Below are 21,494 nucleotides of genomic sequence, written 5' to 3'. Positions count from 1 at the left end.
TGGTCAAACCAAGAAATCCTGCAGCACTGACCGTGCAAAATGGCCGTCCCTTCTGACCTCAGAGTCCAAACAGTAATGTTTCGCAAAAGTGTGAAGGGACGACCAAGTTGCAGCCTTGCAGATGTCGACCACAGGAACACCTCTGGCCAAGGCCGAAGTGGCCGACTTAGCTCTGGTGGAATGAGCTCTAATGCCCTCAGGAAGATCCTGCTTTGCCAAAGAGTAACAGATTTTAATGCAAAGAACAACCCACCTGGAGAGTGTTCTCTTGTGGACTGCCTTTCCTCTCCTCTTGCCCACGTACCCGATGAACAGCTGATCCTCCAGCCTGAAATCCTTTGTTCTATCAATAAAGAAGCTCAACGCCCTCTTTGGGTCCAGACGGTGCAGTCTTTCTTCCTCTTTAGAAGGATGAGGCGGAGGATAGAACGTGGACAAAGTAATTGTCTGAGCCAAATGGAACGGTGAAACAACCTTCGGGAGGAAAGCAGCCTTGGTCCTCAACACCACCTTATCCCCATAAAAAGTTGTATAAGGGGGCTTTACTGATAAGGCCTGCAACTCACTCACTCTCCTTGCAGATGTTATAGCTACCAGGAAAACTGTTTTTATAACCAAATACCTTAAGGGGCAAGAATGCATAGGCTCAAAAGGGGACCCCATAAGGAAAGTCAGGACCAAGGACAAATCCCATTGCGGCATAACGAATGGTTTTGGAGGATATTGATTTAGAAGACCTTTCAAGAATCTGATAACAATAGGGGATTTAAATAACAATGGTTGGTCTGGAAGACAAATGAAGGCTGACAAGGCCGACAAATAACCCTTAATGGTAGCCACTGCACAACCTTTCTGCGCTAGAGACAGAGCAAAAGACAAAACGTCCGATAGATGAGCATGTAAGGGATCAATCTGCCTCTCTCCACACCACGCAACAAATTTAGACCACCTATTAGCGTAGATAGATTTAGTGGAGTGTCGCCTGGCCGCTAATATAACATCCACTACATCAGGCGGAAGAGAGAAGGAACTCAGGTTGCCCCGTTCAATCTCCAGGCATGTAGGTGCAGACTCTGGAGGTTGGGGTGTAAATCCTGCCCCTGCGACTGCGAGAGGAGGTCTGCCCTGAAAGGGAGACGGAGCGGAGGGCACATTGAGAGTTGGAGAAGGTCGGAGTACCACACCCTCCGTGGCCAATCCGGATCTATTAAGATGACTAGCGCCCGGTCTTGGCAAATCTTCCTCAATACTCGAGGAATCAAGGGTATGGGAGGAAACGCGTAAAGCAACTGGCCGCACCAGGTTATTTGAAACGCGTCCCCCAACGCTCCCTGCATCGGATACTGGAGGCTGCAGAATAACGGACAATGCGCGTTCTCCAGAGTGGCAACCAGATCTACCAGAGGAAACCCCCACCTTTGGAAGATCAAACGGGCTTGATCTGGATGGAGACGCCACTCGTGGTCTGCCGAGAATTGGCGACTGAGACCGTCCGCACGTACATTCAAGACCCCGGCCAGATGATTTGCTACCAAGCAAATCTGATGGTCCTTTGCCCAGGACCATAGTCGAAGAGCTTCTCTGCAGAGAAGGTACGACCCTACTCCTCCCTGTTTGTTTATGTACCACATCGTGGTAGTATTGTCCGTCAGGACCTGTACCGACTGACCACGAAGGGAAGGCCTTGAGAGCCAGACGTACAGCCCGTAACTCTAACAGATTGATATGAAACATCTGTTCCTCTGGAGACCAAAGGCCTTTGATCTCCAGATCCCCCAGATGAGCTCCCCACCCTAGAGTGGAAGCATCCGTTATGACAGTGGCCACTGGTGGCGACTGCGCGAACTGCTTTCCTTGTGAAAGATTGTTGCTCGCAATCCACCACTTCAAGTCCACAGCAGCATCTCTGGAGATCTTGACAGCACCTTCTAGATCTCCTTTGTGTTGAGACCACTGCCTTCGGAGGCACCACTGAAGAGCCCTCATGTGCCAGCGAGCATGCGTGACCAACAGAATGCAGGAGGCAAACAGACCGAGCAGAAGAAGGACCTTGAGGACTGGAACTACCGCTCCACTTCGAAACATTGGAACCAATTCCTGAATATCTTGAATCCGCTGAGGCGGAGGAAAGGCTCGACTCAATGTTGTATCCAGTACTGCCCCTATGAACAGGAGGCGCTGAGAGGGCTCCAGGTGAGATTTGGGCTCGTTCACCGAAAAGCCCAGGTCGAACAACAACTGAGTCGTTGACTGCAGATGATGCAACACAAGCTCCGGAGACTTGGCTTTGATCAACCAGTCGTCCAAGTAAGGGAATACTGCTATCCCCTTCCTTTTGAGCTCTGCCGCAACCACCGACATCACCTTCGTGAAGACTCGAGGTGCTGAAGTAAGACCAAACGGAAGGACCGCAAACTGATAGTGCTGCGATCCTACCACAAACCAGAGATACTTCCTGTGTGACTTGAGTATCGGGATATGAAAGTAAGCATCCTGCAAGTCGACAGACACCATCCAATCTTCCTTGTTCAATGCCAAAAGCACCTGAGCTAGGGTCAGCATCTTGAACTTTTCCTGTTTGAGGAACCAATTCAAGATCCTCAGATCCAGGATTGGTCTCAACCGACCATCCTTCTTGGGAATCAAGAAATACCTTGAGTAACAACCTCGACCCCTTTCCTGCTCTGGGACCAACTCCACCGCGCCCTTTGAAAGGAGGACTTGTACCTCCTGTTCTAGCAACAAGAGGTGTTCTTCTGAACAATAAGATGGGCGAGGCGGGATGGGGGGCGGGAACTCCCGAAAGGGAAGGGTGTAGCCTTTTCCCAAAATACTGAGAACCCAAGTGTCCGTTGTAATAGTCTTCCACTTGCAGAGAAAATGCCGTAATCTTCCCCCTACAGGAGAGGAGTGAGTGGGAAATGGTGGAAGCCTAAGGCTGCTTTCCCTGCTGCACCCCTCCAGAGGACGAGGAAGAGGCAGAGTGCTGCTGAGAGGCTCCTCTGGTGCGGCACCTAGCTCTCCCTCTAAAAGATCTATAGGGATGGGAAGAGGCAGGTTGCTGGAATCTCCCCCGAAAGGAAGAGGAGATAGAGCCACGCCCAAATCCACGAAACCTCCTGAAAAATCTGGAAGAGGCAGAGGAAGAAGGAGCTTGGAGCCCTAACGATTTGGCTGTGGCCCTGCTCTCCTTAAATCGCTCCAAGGCCGAATCTGCCTTGGCCCCAAACAGTTTGTCCCCATCAAACGGGAGGTCCAATAGGGTTGACTGCACATCCACAGAAAACCCCGAATTACGGAGCCAGGCCTGTCTCCTTGCCACCACAGCCGTGCCCATTGCCCTAGCCACCGAGTCGGTCGTGTCCAGCCCAGACTGAATAATCTGGGTCGCGGCAGCCTGGGCGTCCGAAACAACATCCAAAAGACCCTGGGGAAGCTCCGTAAATGATGACGAAATGTCATCCATAAGAGCATGGATGTATCTCCCCAGAATTCAAGTTGCGTTGGTGGCCTTCAACGCCAGACTGCAGGATGAAAAACATTTCTTGGACTGCGCATCCAGCTTTTTCGAGTCCCTGTCTCCAGGCACCGTCGGGAAAGATCCAGGCGCTGATTTTGATGAACAGGAGGCTTGCACCACCAAGCTCTCCGGTGTAGGGTGTCTAGAAAGAAAGCCAGGGTCAGATGGCGCAGCTCGATACCTCCTGGCCACAGCCCTATGAACCGCTGAGGAAGATACTGGCCTCTTCCACACCTCCAGCACCGGATCAAGCAAAGCCTCATTAAACGGCAAGAGAGGCTCCGCTGCAGCAGAGGCCGGATGTAGCATATCCGTTAGAAGATTCTGCTTCGCCTCTGCCACCGGCAAAGGCAGATCCAGAAAGTTAGCTGCCTTCCGTACTACAGCGTGAAAGGAAGCCGCCTCCTCCGTATATTCCCCTGGAGACGAAAGATCCCACTCAGGGGAAGTGTCCAGCCCACTGGCTGTATCCAGACCATGCAGTCCATCACCAGAGTCCTCCAGTTCTCCTTCCTCCAGGACTCGTTGGTACTCCTGCTCTTCCAATAGACGAAGAGCCAGTCTCCTCGAATGTAGCCTCTGCTCGATACGCGGAGTCGACATGGCCTCCGCCGAAGTCGAAGATCGGCGCCGATCCCCAGAAGCAACCGACGCCGCGTCCGGCGCCACAGGCAACTTCGACGCCGATGAAAGAGCAGGACGAAGAGAACTTGGAGCAGATGGACCCACTGGAGTCACAGGACAAAATCCCGACGTCGACGGGATGGAAATCTCCGGGGCCAATCCCTCTGAAGCCACCGGAGCGGCCACCGGCGCCGACACCGGTGCCGAGCCCACGTTCCCAAAAGGGAGAAATGGCATAAAGGGTGCCGGACGTAGAGGCGCAGGATCACCCAATGAAAAGGCCAAAGGACCAGCCGGAGCACCCCCTGGAGCCATCTGTTGGAAGATGGTATACATCGCATTTAGGAATGCGGTACTATCGGCTCCAGGGGTGAGAAAAGCCGGATACTGGGGTGCCTGTATCGAAGGCGACCCCGACGCCGGCCTCGACGTCTGGGACGCCAGAGACAACACAAGAGGCTGCATCACCTCAATCACCGACGCCTGCCCAGGTGAAGTCGGTGACGCCGGAGAGGGCAACGGCGTCGAACGATGCGGCGTGACCGTGGGACTGACCTCCCAAGTCCTCCGGCGCCGATCCGAAGGCGACCTGGAACGAGTCTCCTTGCTTGAATGGCGCTGTGAATCTCTACGGCGCCGGGAGTCTCGATGACGCCGATGCCTTGGCGAAGAAGACTTCTTGTGATGCTTTTCTTTCTTCGACTTCGCCATAAACAACTTAGCCTCACGTTCCTTGAGGGCCTTCGGATTCATGTGCTGGCATGAATCGCAAGTTGAGACGTCGTGGTCGGAGCTCAAACACCAAAGGCAGTCGGAGTGAGGATCTGTAACTGACATCTTGCCCCCACACTCTCGACAAGGCTTGAAACCCGACTTTCTCTGCGACATTATTACTGCAGAGAAGGACTACGCAGCAAAAAATACACTGTAACCACAAAAGTAACAGTTGCTCCCTCGAAGATAACCGTTTCGAATGCACGGAAAAAAGGGAACTGACGTCGGCGAGGACCTCTTATTGCCTGTATGATGTCAGACGGCGTCGCGTGGGCTAGAGTGACGTCCTCGTCGACGTGCAGAGACTAGGAAGAAGATTTCCGTTGAATGCTGGCGCCATGGGAGTATTCATTAGGTGAGGAATCCACAGGTAGTTGTATCCATCAGAAGCATCCGTTTCATGAGAATCTTTTTCATAAGCCCGTTTTGAACCCATTGTCTGAAACACATGACATCAGATAATACATTGTAATTGCGCAGTATGATTTTCAAGTCACTCGGGATTTAAACTAAGTTGTAGCAAATGTATCCTACTCTACATCATATTTTTTTTTTTTTACGTTTACATAAAATTAAAGTATTCAAAAATAATTTTCTTTTACAGTGTGAACAGTGCTTTACTACTTCGGATTCGGTTCCCATTAGATAGTGCAAAGATCATTAAAATATTCTCAGATAGACACAGTAATTGTTGTGCTTGTATCATATTTGAGATTTTATATGTGATGCAGCTTTCGTGAACAGTTTTATAAATGGAAATGTGGTCTCATCTGGCAAGGTAACTGATGAGCATTAATTAACTTTATTGGTGGCTAGTGTCATTTTCCGAGGTGAGATTACAAGGCATTTGAAGGAAGTTATTTTTCATGTCTTTCACTTGTTTAAAAGGTGTTATTTCTTCTCCCTGAAGGTTTAAGGAAGAGTATCAAATGTGAGCCATGTAGTGAAATGTTCTGAACTTCAAAGTTAAGCTAGCACTGCTAGTAGAAATAGTTTGAGTGCCAGATCTTACGGTTCTGGTGGTAGTGTACTTTTAAATTTAGCTCTGAAGCTGTTTGACCCCTTGCCCAGAAGGCTACGCTGATGATGATAAAGTGAATTCTTGCTGAGACTGTCAACGAGTGAAGGCTAATTGTCAACCAGTGAAGACTAATTCAATCCTGAAACTGTGTTTTGCAGTGGTTTGGTATAGAAGGTAGCTGGCTGATGTGCTTTTCTGGTCGAGCGTGGAAGCACTTTTCGACCTGTTGTAAGTGTTCTGTGGACTTCTAACCACGCCCACCACTTTCACTCGTTAGTGGGTTTGCCTTTCAAAAATCCCTTGATGTCATTGGTAAATGCTTTGCGTTTGATCCACCTTGGGGCGGTTTTGTTTCCACCTTGCAGAGTGACCCTGTTACATGGATTATTGCACTATTGCGGATATGTTTTACTGTCAAACTACTTTCTTCTTTTGTGCCTCTCCTTTGCACTCATACTCATGGCGGCCATGGTGCTTTTGAGTCGGCTCGCACAGTTTTCCCCTCAGCGCCTCCCGCCAGTCCCTGAGTTTCCTGTTTGTGTCTGCTCGTCGCCACCACCCCTCTTCTTGTTTATTTTGTGTCTCTCCTTCGCACTAATGCTCATGGTGGCCATGGCGCTTTGAATCGACTCGTCCTTGGTCTCTGCCGGGCTCACAGCTATCTAACAAAGATTTCATGAGGCTTGAACTGTATGTACATCTTTCAGCCTGGCCTTGTGAACTTTTACAGCTGCTCGGGCCGGGCAATTTTTTAGACGCCATTTCGAACATTGTTTGAAGCTCACAATTTCTTCATTATCTAACTGAACAAGGATCCAGCCCCCTTCCTGGAGCACCTCCAAAGCATCCTGCACATGGTGTGGCATGAAGAACCGGTGCCTTGTTTATTGCCATCATGGAACAAGCTTAGCCGCAGAGCCTGACCTGGCAGCGAGGCAACCGCTCTGGAACTTTCCTGTCTCATTGTTAAATAAACATGCAGATCATGCGTCTTCTGCATTGTGCGGTTTCGTCTGCTCACAACACTGTACTTTTGGGCATGAATTATTCCAGGAATACAACCTCCTTGTTGTACCACACTGTGCCGCACACCGTGGCATACCCAGTTCTAACATGCCCCGGTTGTGTGTTGTTGTGAGATGAGTGTACTAAACACCAGTAACAAAAGGCTTTAGGTACACAATAAAGACCATTTACTATAAGAAACATTTTTGATTGGTATTCAAAATTCTCAGTAACAACATTTCCTAAGTGCCTTCATGTTCTGTTGTGTGACTTCTAATATGAAACAAAATGTACACTAGGATCACATCATTGGGCTGAAAAACCTCACACCATTCACAGAGACAAATGGAATAAACTATGTTAAATGCTACATTTTTTGTTTAATGTTTATTGAAAGAAAAGCACAATATGTGCTGGCTTGGCTCACCAACTCCACTTTGCTTTCCAGCCCTCCCTGCTCCACGTTGCTCCCTCCCAATGGCTGGTCCCTTTTTTTGTTTTTTTGTTTTTAAAAATGGGACACGCAGCAAATTGCTACCGGTTCCTCCACCTTATAATATGCTTTCAATGTACTTCAATTTCATATCATTTTTATATACAGATTTATCTTGTATCAGTGCTGCAAAAAAAGTATCTGTTCTGGCTCAAAAACCACTGTTGCCATGGAAAGTAAATACCTTATCAAGACGGAACTCCCCCTTGTGTCACTTTGCATGATTTTGAGGTGGTACAAAGGGGGTGATTCTAACATTGGCGGGCGGCGGAGGCCGCCTGCCAATGTTCCCCCGTCAAAATACCGCTTCGCGGTGGTATTTTGAGATTTGCCCTGGGCTGGCGGGCAGCCGCCAAAAGGCTGCCCGCCAGCCCAGGGCAAATCTACCTTCCCACGAGGACGCCGGCTCAGAATTGAGCCGGCGTAGTGGGAAGGTGCGACGGGTGCAGTTGCACCCGTCGCGTATTTCAGTGTCTGCACAGCAGACACTGAAATACTTTGTGGGGCCCTCTTACGGGGGCCCCGCGGCACCCCCTACCGCCATCCTGTTCCTGGCGGGAGACCCGCCAGGAACAGGATGGCGGTAGGGGGTGTCAGAATCCCCATGGCGGCAGAGCGCGCTCCGCTGCCATGGAGGATTCTGTAGGGCAGTGGTAAACCGGCGGGAGACCGCCGGTTTACCCTTTCTGGCCGCGGCTGAACCGCCGCGGTCAGAATGCCCTTGGGAGCACCGCCAGCCTGTTGGCGGTGCTCCCGTGGTCGGTGACCCTGGCGGTCACCGGCCGCCAGGGTCAGAATGACCCCCAAAGTGCCTTATTTAAAAAATGAGGCCAGGAGGCCTACTAGCTCTTTAGTTATATGCAGAGCCACTGGAATTATGTTGCAGAAAGGACCAAAATATGCGGCTGGGTTGATCAGTTAATGTGGCAAAAGAAGTCCAGTTATAAAATTACAATGCCAATAGCTCCAACTCAAGTTAATGTGAAAAAAATGCTTGTTTTGTATTTGAGGCCTATTCTTCAGGCAAACGTGCACTGTGACAAGGCAGCAACCCTGATACTTCTAGGTTTGCCGTAATCCCAGATTCAAAATAATTTCAGAGGGCCTAAAATCGATACACAAGATATTTTCATGAGGCGATGTTTCAAAGTGCAAGATTTATTTGCGTGCATACCTCTAGAATATGCTGTTCAAATCGGAGACCAAACTTGCACCCCTCTATGCACAGATTTACTAAAACCAAGTAATTTCTTCTACTTTGGAGTTTATAACCCTCATATCAGGAGACAGAAGTACTTGCTCAGCCCTTAGTCCAGTCACACTCATGGCCGCAGCTGCCTCTATCAGTTAGCAATTAAAACCAACTGAATGCAATAACACTAATAACTCTAGAAATAAATATGAGCTGATGAGCCACAACTTCAATAAAAAGTCACTAGGGGAACACTCACCAAGCTCATAACCAATGCCCAAGCCCTGCCTTATCAAACCTCAGAAAAGGTACAGAAAAAAAAAAACTCACTAAAAGGAATCCCTCTCTAAGAGGCACCAGGTGTATTGCACTTCACTGCTCTGCCCGGGTACTAACTGCTTTCAAATCTCACAGATCTCTCTACCAGCTATTCCCTTCTCACTCTTCAGAATACACCTCTGTACACAGATACATACATACAACAAGCAAACGGGGTCTACTGACATTGTACAACATGTCGCATGACCTCAAGCCCCTCATATACTTCAGCACTGCCCAGATCTGGAAGGGTCACAAAGATCTTCAGGTAATCCACTTATTTTTCCTGTCAAAGCTTGAGGTGAAATGTTCACCGAACATACCCCTAACATATCAACAGTAACACTTTTTAACCATCACGCGACACTCATGCGTTACAAATAAAATCCACAGATTTAAATGAAGGCGCCTATTTTTAAGAGCCGTCTGAAATGGGATATTAATAAAAATACACAAACATCCAATCAAGTCTGGCAAGCATTTCACTTACCCTAAACGGGAAAAACATGCAAACTCCCACTCATTCAACTCTCATTAATTTATCTGCCACAATTGCTGGTTACAAAACAACTGCCTCTAACTAGCCTATACATCTGTAGGGAGTGTATAATTCATATACGTTTAACGGGAGAGTTGATATCGCTGAGTCAGACTAATGACTATAGTAAACTGCATGTACACGGGATTCTTAATTTACTAAACTACAGCATTAAGCAACTAACAACGTTTGTTCAAATTTGTACAGATGTATGAAAATGTATTTAATTAAGAGCAAACAGGTTAAAGGTTTTAAACTGAGGCATTGTAAATAGAAGTTAAGACAGTTACCATATGTCTGCAAGCAATATGCAACTTACCAGGAATGTTACATCTAGAGACAGTCTATAACTGAACAATTTCATCCAAATTATTCCTCTCCTCAATCGACTGTACTAGCTAATATTTTTCAAGAAAAATATTTTTCAACATTGCCACTTAACCACTGAAGAGACGGTTTAAGGCATGGCCAAGGTGGACAATTGCTTCAGAGGCCAGCCCTGCATCACCACCTGCACCCAGGACTTCAGAAGTGACTTCAAGGGCTAGTTTAGCTCGTCTCCCGTTCTGAGCAACAGGGACATAACAGACGCCCACCATCTTAAACCTAGCACCTGGACCCAGCCTGAGTGAGTCTTGAACCCTCAAAAGAGGTCTCTGCCCATAACTGGACCCTTTGTTGTGATGCTAAATGTGCCCTGCTGGCCAATTTCCAAATCTGAAGACTTGCAATTTTGAACCTTAAACTTTAATATTCAGAACTCTCGTTCTACTAATTTGATTTTCATGGTTTTGGTGTCGAATAATATATTAACATTTACTCTATTTTTCTAAATTGGTTTGAGATTATTTATTTTGTTGTGTTTTCACTGTATTGCTGTTTGTGCACTGCACAAATACTTTACACAGTGCCTCCAAGTTTAGCCTGACTGTTTTTTGTGCCAAGCCACCCAAGGTTAAGCACGGGTTAAATTAGTGGGTCACCCGGCAAGGGATTGTGGCTGTTGCTTGACCAGGGCTCACAGCCCAGTCGACCAACAATCTGACTTTTCACTCCAGGTCTTTAAATCCTTGTGACATGCCAAAGAAGTGCAATTATGCAGGGACAATGGCAGACCATTCCACAGCCTGGGGGCCTAGATAGAGAAGCAAAGGAGCACCCCCTCCGCCCGAACCGTCCGCCACTGCCCCCACCCACAGCCTGGGGGCCTAGATAGAGAAGCAAAGGAGCATCCCCTCCCGCTGAACCCTCAGCCTCCCCCCAACCCGTGCTCGATAAATTCTTGGAACTTTGGACAGGGACTGCGAAGATGACTGAAGTATGTGGGTGGACTGGCACGGAGTCACCAGATATTGCAAGTATCGTGGTGCAGAGCCCGATATAACCCTGTGCATGTAGCACAGAACTTTAAAGTGTATGCACTTGTCTACAGGCAGCCAGTGAAGTTCCTGAAACAGATGCAAAACCACAACATATTTCTGTAGTAGAAAAAGTAACCTGGCTGCTGCGTTTTGTACTATTTGCAAGCGCTGGATGACTGCTTTTTCACCCCCAGGTACAGAATGTTACCATAGTCATCTCTAGACAGAATCAAGCCTTGGATCACAGTTTTCTATGCAAAGAGGGGCAGCATGCCAGTAATCTTCTTAACCCATTTCAAAACTGCAGAGCAAATAGAAGCTACCTTATTAACCTGGGTCTTCATCATTAGCTTAGCATCCAGACAGAATGCAAAACTCTTTACCTGTGCTGAACGGTCCGGAAGGTGGTCTAAAACATCTGGCCAATGCTGAGAGACCCATAACTGGGGATTCCTCCCCAAGACCATAAACTTTGTCTTCTCTCCATTCAACTTGAGAAAATTCAAACCCATCCACGTGGAGATCCTGATCAAACCTAATTTTAGAGTGCTTACACTATTTCCCTGTGTGGGTGACAAAGAAAATATGATTTGAGTGTCATCCTCATATGAGGAGAGGGTCACGCCACAGCTCTCCACCAGCTCTGCCAAGGGGCGGACACAGATGTTAAAGAGCATCGGGCTTACCCTGAACAATGGGGGACACCTTGCTTCAATGCATGAACCTTGGATTTCACACTATCAGAGAAGACTTGAAAGGAGCTGTTCTCCGGGAATGAGGAAAGCCATGCTAGTGTCTTGCCTTGCAGCCCCAGAGATGCTAACCTTTCCAGGAGAATAGAATGGGACACAGTATCAAATGCCGCACTGAGATTGGGTAAAATCAATGCCGCCAGACCACCCTCATCCATGATCCATCTCAGATGTTCATATGTTTAGTGACCCCCAGGACAGCGGATTCGGTACTGTGTCCTTCCCTGAAGCCTGACTGCAAAGAATGTAAACTATTATGATTTTCCATAAAGGCTGTTGGCTGTGCACTGACATGTTTTACAAGACCTTTGCAAAAATGGGAAGCATGGAAAGTGGTCCAAAATGAGCCCAAATCATAAGATCAAGACTGGATTTTTTCAAGAGAGGGAAAACCATTGCACGTTTCCACAACTCTGGAATATGTCCACTTTCAGTGAGAAATTAGGTACTCCAACCAATCTTTGCAGCACCTCCGAATCTAGGATGGAGAGAGAGAATCCCAACTTAGTTGTCCGTAGTAAGATTGGGAATTAAGAAAGATCCAAGAAGGCCCATTGTTCCAGTTCCTGACCTGCCAGCTGCAGATCTGTCTGATGCTAAATCCCTTCTAAGCTCGCTTCCTCCCTCTCTATACTAGAGGTAAGTCCATGAGCCGGCATAGCGTCTGTTGGGCCTTCTGCAACAGTAGACATAATATTGGCCACCTTTTTAACAAAAAAGTTGGATATTTCTTTGCAGGTATTAGCTAACATCAATGGTACCAGAGTTGTCTTGTTAGGGTCTGCAAGTTCCCTAATCACATTAAAAATAGAATTTTGGGACAGTGTTAAGCATTTATCAGAATAAAATGCTGCTCAGGCCACCTTACACAGCCAAAATTTCTTCAAGGCTAATGCAGTTGAAACTTGTACAGAATAAGGTCTACCAAGTATTTAAGCAAGCAGACTGACAAAGCTCACACAGGTTAAGCAGAGAGTAAAAGGGCAGCATCTGAATCAGATATTCACTGCAAAGCCAACATTAGAAACACCTCCACCTCACAAAGATTTGGCTGTAGAAGCACAATAACCCACCAATCCTTCAGATCAGAACCACTATGAGAATCCAACAACAAACAAAAACGCTCGGACGTCATTGTGTACGGCTTGAGCACCAGCATCCCAGCAGGTGATCCTTTGAAGGCAAATGCCAACACATGTCAAAATGTAAAAAGGTTAAGGGGCCAAAAAAACTGGTAGATGTGTGCGCTACATTTAAAAAAAAAAAAAAAAAAAAAAAAAAAAAAAACACACACACCACACAACCCAATTAACCAAACTGTTTTGATTCTCCATCTGTTGATGGGATGAGTCTTGGGCAGCATAATGTTCTTAACTATTCCTACCTTTCGTGACTATGTTGTGTAAATTTTGCATGTGGTGGTGCACGTTTGTCAGTGCGGACCACATTAGGTTAGTACAAAGTGATCATCAGCACATCAACTCATGATTAACATTTGTAGGTACTATTTAGATGCCGAGTCAGCTGAGCTTAAACTCTCAAAACTTATAGAATATGTTATACGGTCTAAGACATGAGAGGGAATTCAGTGGTATCCCACATCTGGCACCATTTATTGAGCCAGATCTGTGATGTTCCTGATGAAGTATGCTGAGTGCCCCGGTGCAATTTGCTGACCCCATAGCATATTCAGCAGCACCCACACATTGTCTGCTTTTCATTCCAAGCTTCATTTTCACTTCTAGTTGGTGTATTGATATTTGTGTTTTGACCACTGACTCAACATTACACTTAGCCTAGCAGCATACCGTCACGTTAGTGACCACTGGCTTCATTTTGCCTATTGACTTTATTTTAGCATTAGCCACTGCCACGTTAAAAGCTGCAAGTATTTTTTCCATGCCCACATTATACAATGTGCTTCTTGCTCATGTTATTATTCTGCATGTTTGCGTGTTCTTTCTCACCAAGGCCTTAGGCTAATAAGAATGTACTTGATGATGTTTATGGCACGGCAGGCAACGGTTTTGTTTTGAGAGCTGACACCCAACGTGTCCTTTTCAAAACTGACCTGAAGTAGCCAGCATTTTTTTTTATAATAAACTTGAGTGGGATGGATTTCTAGAATTCTCCTGTCTGGTTTATTTAAAGTTTACAAGAGGCCGATATCAGATGGACAGGGGAGTGACTCCGATCTCGCACATGCTCAAGACGCTGAGGTGGGTCATCCTTCCTGTGAGGATAATTGATCTCTCTCTCTCCACGATCGATTGTGGGATCTGGCGGTCTGATACTAATAAGGAGGGAGATGACGCAGATTTGCCCGTGCCTCATGGTGGTGCATTTTTAATTCTTGTTATCTGTCTTGCATTGTGACATATATACGTACATACAAATATATATACATATACACACACTTGCTGTGTATATTGCAGTGGAGAATCATTTGTACATGTTTTTATTTCATTGCTGTGACCATTTTTAAACGTGTGCTTTCAGCATGCTAATCTTCCTCTACAAACCTTGCAGAGTGGTATAATAAATGTATTTCTCAGACTGAGTTGCATTCCAGAGATTTTTTTGTCAGTGCATGAGTGTTTCATTTCAGTCCGTATTGAAGCAAAACAGCTGCGTCCCCAAAAAATTTTAAAATAAAAAATAAAAATAAAAAATCTGATTTGAGGGGCCATCAGCCCTCCTGTTTGAGTATAATCCTCGTTGGAGCTATATGAAGCATAACACTTGAATGCCTATGCCGAGGAGGGAAACGCAGACATGCAGCTTGTTGCTCCTTCACAAAACTATGATATGGAGACATGTTTTTACTTTTTTCAGCCCCTGTATGTAAGAAATATGCATGCATTGTTGAATGTCACGTGTATCTGTACGTATGAGTAATCATATAAACAATTTAAAATAGAACTTTTTTTTTTTACAAAAACGTATAGCACTACTTACCCCAACGCAGGGTGCAAAAGCAGTTCATATTACATACACACATTATGGAGACAATACAGGGAGTGCAGAATTATTAGGCAAGTTGTATTTTTGAGGATTAATTTTATTATTGAACAACAACCATGTTCTCAATGAACCCAAAAAACTCATTAATATCAAAGCTGAATATTTTTGGAAGTAGTTTTTAGTTTGTTTTTAGTTTTAGCTATGTTAGGGGGATATCTGTGTGTGCAGGTGACTATTACTGTGCATAATTATTAGGCAACTTAACAAAAAAATATATATACGCATTTCAATTATTTATTATTACCAGTGAAACCAATATAACATCTCAACATTCACAAATATACATTTCTGACATTCAAAAACAAAACAAAAACAAATCAGTGACCAATATAGCCACCTTTCTTTGCAAGGACACTCAAAAGCCTGCCATCCATGGATTCTGTCAGTGTTTTGATCTGTTCACCATCAACATTGCGTGCAGCAGCAACCACAGCCTCCCAGACACTGTTCAGAGAGGTGTACTGTTTTCCCTCCTTGTAAATCTCACATTTGATGATGGACCACAGGTTCTCAATGGGGTTCAGATCAGGTGAACAAGGAGGCCATGTCATTAGATTTCCTTCTTTTATACCCTTTCTTGCCAGCCACGCTGTGGAGTACTTGGACGCGTGTGATGGAGCATTGTCCTGCATGAAAATCATGTTTTTCTTGAAGGATGCAGACTTCTTCCTGTACCACTGCTTGAAGAAGGTGTCTACCAGGAACTGGCAGTAGGACTGGGAGTTGAGCTTGACTCCATCCTCAACCCGAAAAGGCCCCACAAGCTCATCTTTGATGATACCAGCCCAAACCAGTACTCCACCTCCACCTTGCTGGCGTCTGAGTCGGACTGGAGCTCTCTGCCCTTTACCAATCCAGCCACGGGCCCATCCATCTGGCCCATCAAGACTCACTCTCATTTCATCAGTCCATAAAACCTTAGAAAATCAGTCTTGAGATATTGCTTGGCCCAGGCTTGACGTTTCAGCTTGTGTGTCTTGTTCAGTGGTGGTCGTCTTTCAGCCTTTCTTACCTTGGCCATGTCTCTGAGTATTGCACACCTTGTGCTTTTGGGCACTCCAGTGATGTTGCAGCTCTGAAATATGGCCAAACTGGTGGCAAGTGGCATCGTGGCAGCTGCACGCTTGACTTTTCTCAGTTCATGGGCAGTTATTTTGCGCCTTGGTTTTTCCACACGCTTCTTGCGACCCTGTTGACTATTTTGAATGAAACGCTTGATTGTTCGATGATCACGCTTCAGAAGCTTTGCAATTTTAAGAGTGCTGCATCCCTCTGCAAGATATCTCACTATTTTTGACTTTTCTGAGCCTGTCAAGTCCTTCTTTTGACCCATTTTGCCAAAGGAAAGGAAGTTGCCTAATAATTATGCACACCTGATATAGGGTGTTGATGTCATTAGACCACACCCCTTCTCATTACAGAGATGCACATCACCTAATATGCTTAATTGGTAGTAGGCTTTCGAGCCTATACAGCTTGGAGTAAGACAACATGCATAAAGAGGATGATGTGGTCAAAATACTCATTTGCCTAATAATTCTGCACTCCCTGTATATCATGCAAGTGTGTAAATCAAAGTACAGGAAATGTTACACGACAATTGAGAAAAAAAGGTTCTACAACCTCGCAGTGTGCATGCAGCTCCTTGATGTCGGTTCGTAGCTCACTATGTCATGTCAAAAGAATTGCAACATATGAAAAAGGGAGCGTCATAAGCAGTAACTCGCTTACCTATCGGCATAAAATACAAATCGATGATCTACACGTTGCACATGGTTCGCAGACTGCACATTAACATTGTAGTCTACGAGTCAAAACTGCGATTAGACAAAACACAGCTCTCTCCAGAAAATGCATTAATCACCTCAGTTATCTTACAGTTATTATCACCTAAAAATTGCTGGTCACCCAAAGATTTTTGCAGCAGGTGTCTTAATTCCACAAGGTATTGCAAAAAGCAGCCTTTTGTGACCAATTAAGAAAAAAAAGAACAGATTTGCGGTCAAGTTTCTCCTTGGAGTCATTTCTTTGCAGCGATATTAAAAAAAAAAAAAAAAAAAAAAAAAAAAAAAAAGAGAGAGAGAGAAGAATACGTGTATACTTCGACTGAGAGCCTCTGCTTTTCAATACTTCACTCCCTTTCCCCGCAGCCACACCTTAAACCCCAATGTAAGGGTTCCATTTTTTTTTTGGGGGGGGGGGGGGGTTTGTTTCAATACCAGCACTGCCATAATGTTATAGATGGAACTGTACACGACATGCGAAGCATCAAATGCATTGCCGAACGGGGCACCTAAATAAACTCCTTGCGAAATGCAAACAATGAAGGCTATCTGTGAACTACAGGCTCTCAGTATCTACCAACTTACTTTCCAGTCCTTTACAAATTTCCACACACACACACATACAAAGAGAGGTGCAACCAGCCACCCGTTATAAGACTACAAATTTGAAGACGAGCTGTATTCATAAAATGCTAGCATAATACATTTTTCAAAAGCGCATTAAAGAGGAAATGTGAGAAATCATAAGTGTGCTACATGAGACAGGGTCGATAGAGATATATGCGGCGACTATGAGTTGCAGCAAATGCACAAACACAGCATAAATAAAAGAGCCACCGTGCAAACATCCCCTGACAAATCTACAAACGAATGAAATCTAGTCCCAGCGGCATGCTTTAAACGTTCCATGTTCTATAGCGTCAATCACATTTACATGAAAAGGTCCTTCCGAGACCCATGCGGCACGCGCTCACCACAGGATCCATCTCACAACAGCACCACTATTGTTTCAGGTCTAAACGCGCCTTCTGTTTTGGACGCAGGTCTCGGCGTTTTCACAAATGCCGTGCCCAAGTTTTAGGAACAGCAATAACTTAACTTTCGTGTTCTTTTAGTTATTATTATGTGTGCTACGGAAAAGACTTCGGAGTGGTCAACAGCGAGGTCAAAAGCATTTTAACAGTGCTACCTTTCAGTTTAAAAAAAAAAAAAAAAAAAAAAGAAGGAGGACACCAACTATTCTTTCCTCCATCTTAGCACCGTTTTTACAAATTGAAAGAAAAATATTTGTATCCACTCGACACCGAAAAGTGAATGTAAACTAGTAACTCATAAGGAGAACGAACACCACGTGCCAATTAAAGGCCAGGAAAAAAAAAAAAAAACACTAAACATAATATGAGTGGGATCAAGAAAGTACCATTGTTAGTGGGCTCTCAAATTAATCAGCCAGAGGTAGCTTGAAAACCATCAGTTAATTACCCCAAGCCCAGCTCCCACAGAAAATAAACATTACCTTCACATCAAAAGGTACGCGTGGGAGAATCGGTCCCGGACTACTGCAAGAGTTTTCGCTTGAAAGGGTTCTGCAAATTGCTAAATGTTAGGTTAAATGGAAAAACCAAAATCGAAGAACAATAACCCCAAGCGAGCTGTCCTAAACAGGAGGTTGTGTGCAATTTAGCTTGATATTGTATGCAGTGCTTGAAATGGAAAAATGAAAGTGCAGGTACTCCGTGCCAGAGTACCTGCTTGTTTCCGAGAAGTGCCGGTACTCTCCAATTGAAAGTATTACGTTTTTCTTGAGATGTGCCGGTACTCTCCCTCTCAAAATAAAAAAGTGCCGGTACCCAGTACCGGCCCATTTAAAGCACTGATTGTATGCCAACACAATAATGAAGGTTTGCAAGACATATATATCCGTTTGGTGACTTCGGAAGAAGCCACAAACGCATCGTGGAAAGGCGTTCCGGAAACCCCCCGTGACAGATAATTGACAACTAAGGACAGGTGTGCAGGGGATACCAGGTCTCCCCAAAGATACAACCATCTCGGGACGCCAGGACTAATACATATAGGGTACAAACCGGGGCCGTGCTAGAACAGTAGGGCACATGCTGTTGAAAGGAAGGTGTACATAACACGAGGAACTGTGAAATATAGTCTTGTGGGCCTACTGCGGCTCAAATTCCTCTCAGGCAGAGGAGGCAGTAATTGCGTTACACTTCGTAGCCCGTTTAATATGTACTTGCTCTGTATAGTTACCCAGCGCCAATGTCCCAGTTGTTGGTAGACAACACAATCAATCGTTAGAAGCTGTCTTCTCTGCACGAAGGGGCACTGGTGTACGACCAACTATAAAAGAGCCCCCTCAAAGTGAAGTGTCAGTAAACACAAAAACAAATTGAGTGCAAGAGTACAAGGACAAAACAGTGGTCCCGAAAACGGAGGTCGTAATAGTTTTATTCGCTTACCCCCCCAGTTGCCCTGTGTCACCAAAACTCCAGTGTAAGAAGCAGCTTCGAAAATGTCTAAGTCCAAGAGAGCAGACGTCTTGAATAATAGGGTGATTCTAATCAATTGTATCTTGTCTGTCACTACAATCTTCTATTGAAGAAGACCACAGATTCTTTCAAAGGGTGAAGAAAGTGCACAGACTACAAGCCGCTTGTGCTTCCTTCACTAAATGGCGTACAGGGCTTAAACAGTCTATAGTAACACAACGGAGGAGACAGACTGCTACCATGGAGCAAGCACGCTCCCCTGCTCACATTCAGCACAATGCTACATTAAACCTCTTCATCATTATATGATAGTCATTGCTCAGAAACAACTGAGGTGTAACGATGTATTTAACACACTATAACTACAAATGGGTCATCATATGCTAACTGCAAACACCAATTATTACAGTGGGTTGCCCGATATTGTAGAAAAAAGAGACAAGTATACGTTTAAAATGTCCGCCCAAAAACAGTGATCAACAGTATCGAGTAACCTTCATTGGGCGAGTTATCTTACATTTTGATTAAAACTTGTTGTTCTTGCTCATCTTCTAAGATACGATACTAATTTAATTTTAAGCATTTAAAAATGAGAAACCGGGGCACAAATTCAATGGCAAATTACCCCCGTGATAACTGACAGTTTTAGAGTTATGACTATTCAAACAGGAGTACAAGTTAAGAGTGCCTCCTATCACATGTCCCATTACCACGTCTACTGCAACTCATAAAAAAGAAAACGTAAAAGGTAAACTTGAATCTACCTGATAACTCTTGTGAAGATGGAAACGACTTTAAAAGACTTATACGTGCACGAGACTATTCAATACGCTACATGGCGATATCCCGTGAAACTAAAAACTGCGTGTAAATAACTCCTGTTTGCACAATTATGGTGTTTCTTAACACTGAAGCTAGCAGGTGTCACTATTTTCCCCACTTAATGTTCCCCAGTGCATCGGCCTCGGAAAGAGCGACAGAAAGCGACAACAGAAAAAAAGTCTGCATGTTGGAGAAGAAGTCGCGAGCTTGTCTCACGGCAGGGCAGTGAAGGGAAGGGTACCGATGTGTAGCCACTGACAGCTAGCGCCTGGGCGCCGACTCACCTGCCTAGCGCGTGCCCCGGTGCCAGGGCGTAGCGGTTCGTGAATGGTTCCGTGCAGACCGGCGTGCGGATCTCGCTTAGCAGCCCCGGCCGTGTCGGGCTCCGCGGTGTGGGGCAGCAACATTCCTCGGGCACCATGCTACTACTGCCCGGGAGGCAAGGCGGATGTCACAGGGGCTCGTGGAAGTAGGGGTTTCCGGATGGTCTTCCTATCAGTAGGGCAGGGGGGTCACTCACTCTCCCAGCAGCACGCGGCTACAAGACACCCGTGGCTGGCGTCAGTTGGTTGCGTCACTTCGTTCCTTCGGCGTTCAGAGTTCCATTGTATCCAGTACACAGCTGCCAGACTCTTCAACCAGCAGCGCTCTGACTCCGCTATCTGGAAGTGCCGCTCCCGAGTCCAGTCAGTCGGAGGCGGGCCGAAGGGGAGGGTGTGTTTCCTGGAGACACCTCCTACTTCTCCACTCGTCACCCATTACTAACCTACATATCGGAAGCGGCCATGCTGGGTGAGAGGGAGTTTAGCGACCATTTGTGAGCACGTCACACGTAGAGCTGTCCGCAAGAATCAACCAATTCCAGACGCGCAGTCTAGTTTTACCCCGACCTTAATATCGCTCTCGGATAGGCTCATTGTCTCACACCCTGAATGGGCGGGGTTAAAAGCGAAAGCCTCGTAGGGAGTGAAGCCAGTAAGATTTCCACATACAGAAAACACCATCAAATGATGTTTTAAAACTATTTGGTTGTAGGAAACAAAACAATTTAAAGAAAGTATTTTCAACAATACAACAGTTCATTGTGCACATTATTTTGGTGCTCAGTTCGTCTTTGGAGCCTGTTTTTTTTTTTGTTTGTTTATTTTTTTGTTTTGTGTTTTTGAATATAGTAATTTTACCCATGGCAAGCAATGTGCAAGGTATAGTTCCACCCCTCCCCCCCCCCCCATTTCTTTCTCATCCAGGGAATCCACCTATTCCTTGGAATGAATGGATCGACATTTTTTAAAATTATTTGGTGGCCCTAGATGGACAAGATTTGAAACCACCAAGGAAGAAAGCCATTCTTTTGAGCACGCTGAGCCAGGAGGGTCAGCGCTTATTTAAGTACTTACCTCCTATTTAGGGTGACCACCTGTCCGTAAATTTCACGGACTGTCCGTAATTTCGCCCTGCTGTCCGTTGTCCGTGATGAAAGCTTTAATGGACGGCATTTGTCCGTAATTTTAGCCTTTCATCTAAAGGGCAACGGAGGCAGGGCGAAATTACGGGCAGAGGAGTTTCCCCAGCTGGGCTGGAAGGCAGGGAGTCTCCAGTGCTCTGAGGGAGGGGCAGACAGATAAGAATCAGACCTTATTGCCAGGGAGTCTCCTTCCCTAAAGACATGCAAATGTGCCCAATTGGTAAATCTGCAAATACAAAAGGGCTTGAAAACCTGCATTGACTTTACTAAAAGGAGTCACTTGAAGTTTTCTGATGG

At 45.7% G+C, this 21,494-nt stretch overlaps 1 protein-coding gene across 1 annotated transcript in view; it reads right to left on the bottom strand.

Annotated features, from left to right (window-relative positions):
* STK17A (serine/threonine kinase 17a) overlaps positions 1-20,538 on the bottom strand; it is a 235,803-nt gene extending 215,265 nt beyond the window's left edge. The window contains exon 1 of the mRNA XM_069216006.1: positions 20,017-20,538. Coding sequence (XP_069072107.1) covers positions 20,017-20,153 — 137 coding nt within the window. The 5' untranslated portion in view covers positions 20,154-20,538. The remainder of the gene's footprint in view (positions 1-20,016) is intronic.
* Positions 20,539-21,494: the final 956 nt, after the last annotated feature.

This window comes from Pleurodeles waltl, chromosome 2_1 (assembly GCF_031143425.1).
Source record: "Pleurodeles waltl isolate 20211129_DDA chromosome 2_1, aPleWal1.hap1.20221129, whole genome shotgun sequence".
Taxonomy (NCBI): Eukaryota; Metazoa; Chordata; class Amphibia; order Caudata; family Salamandridae; genus Pleurodeles; species Pleurodeles waltl.
Note: the sequence above shows the minus strand (reverse complement) of the source record. Positions and strands in the feature narration are given on the sequence as shown.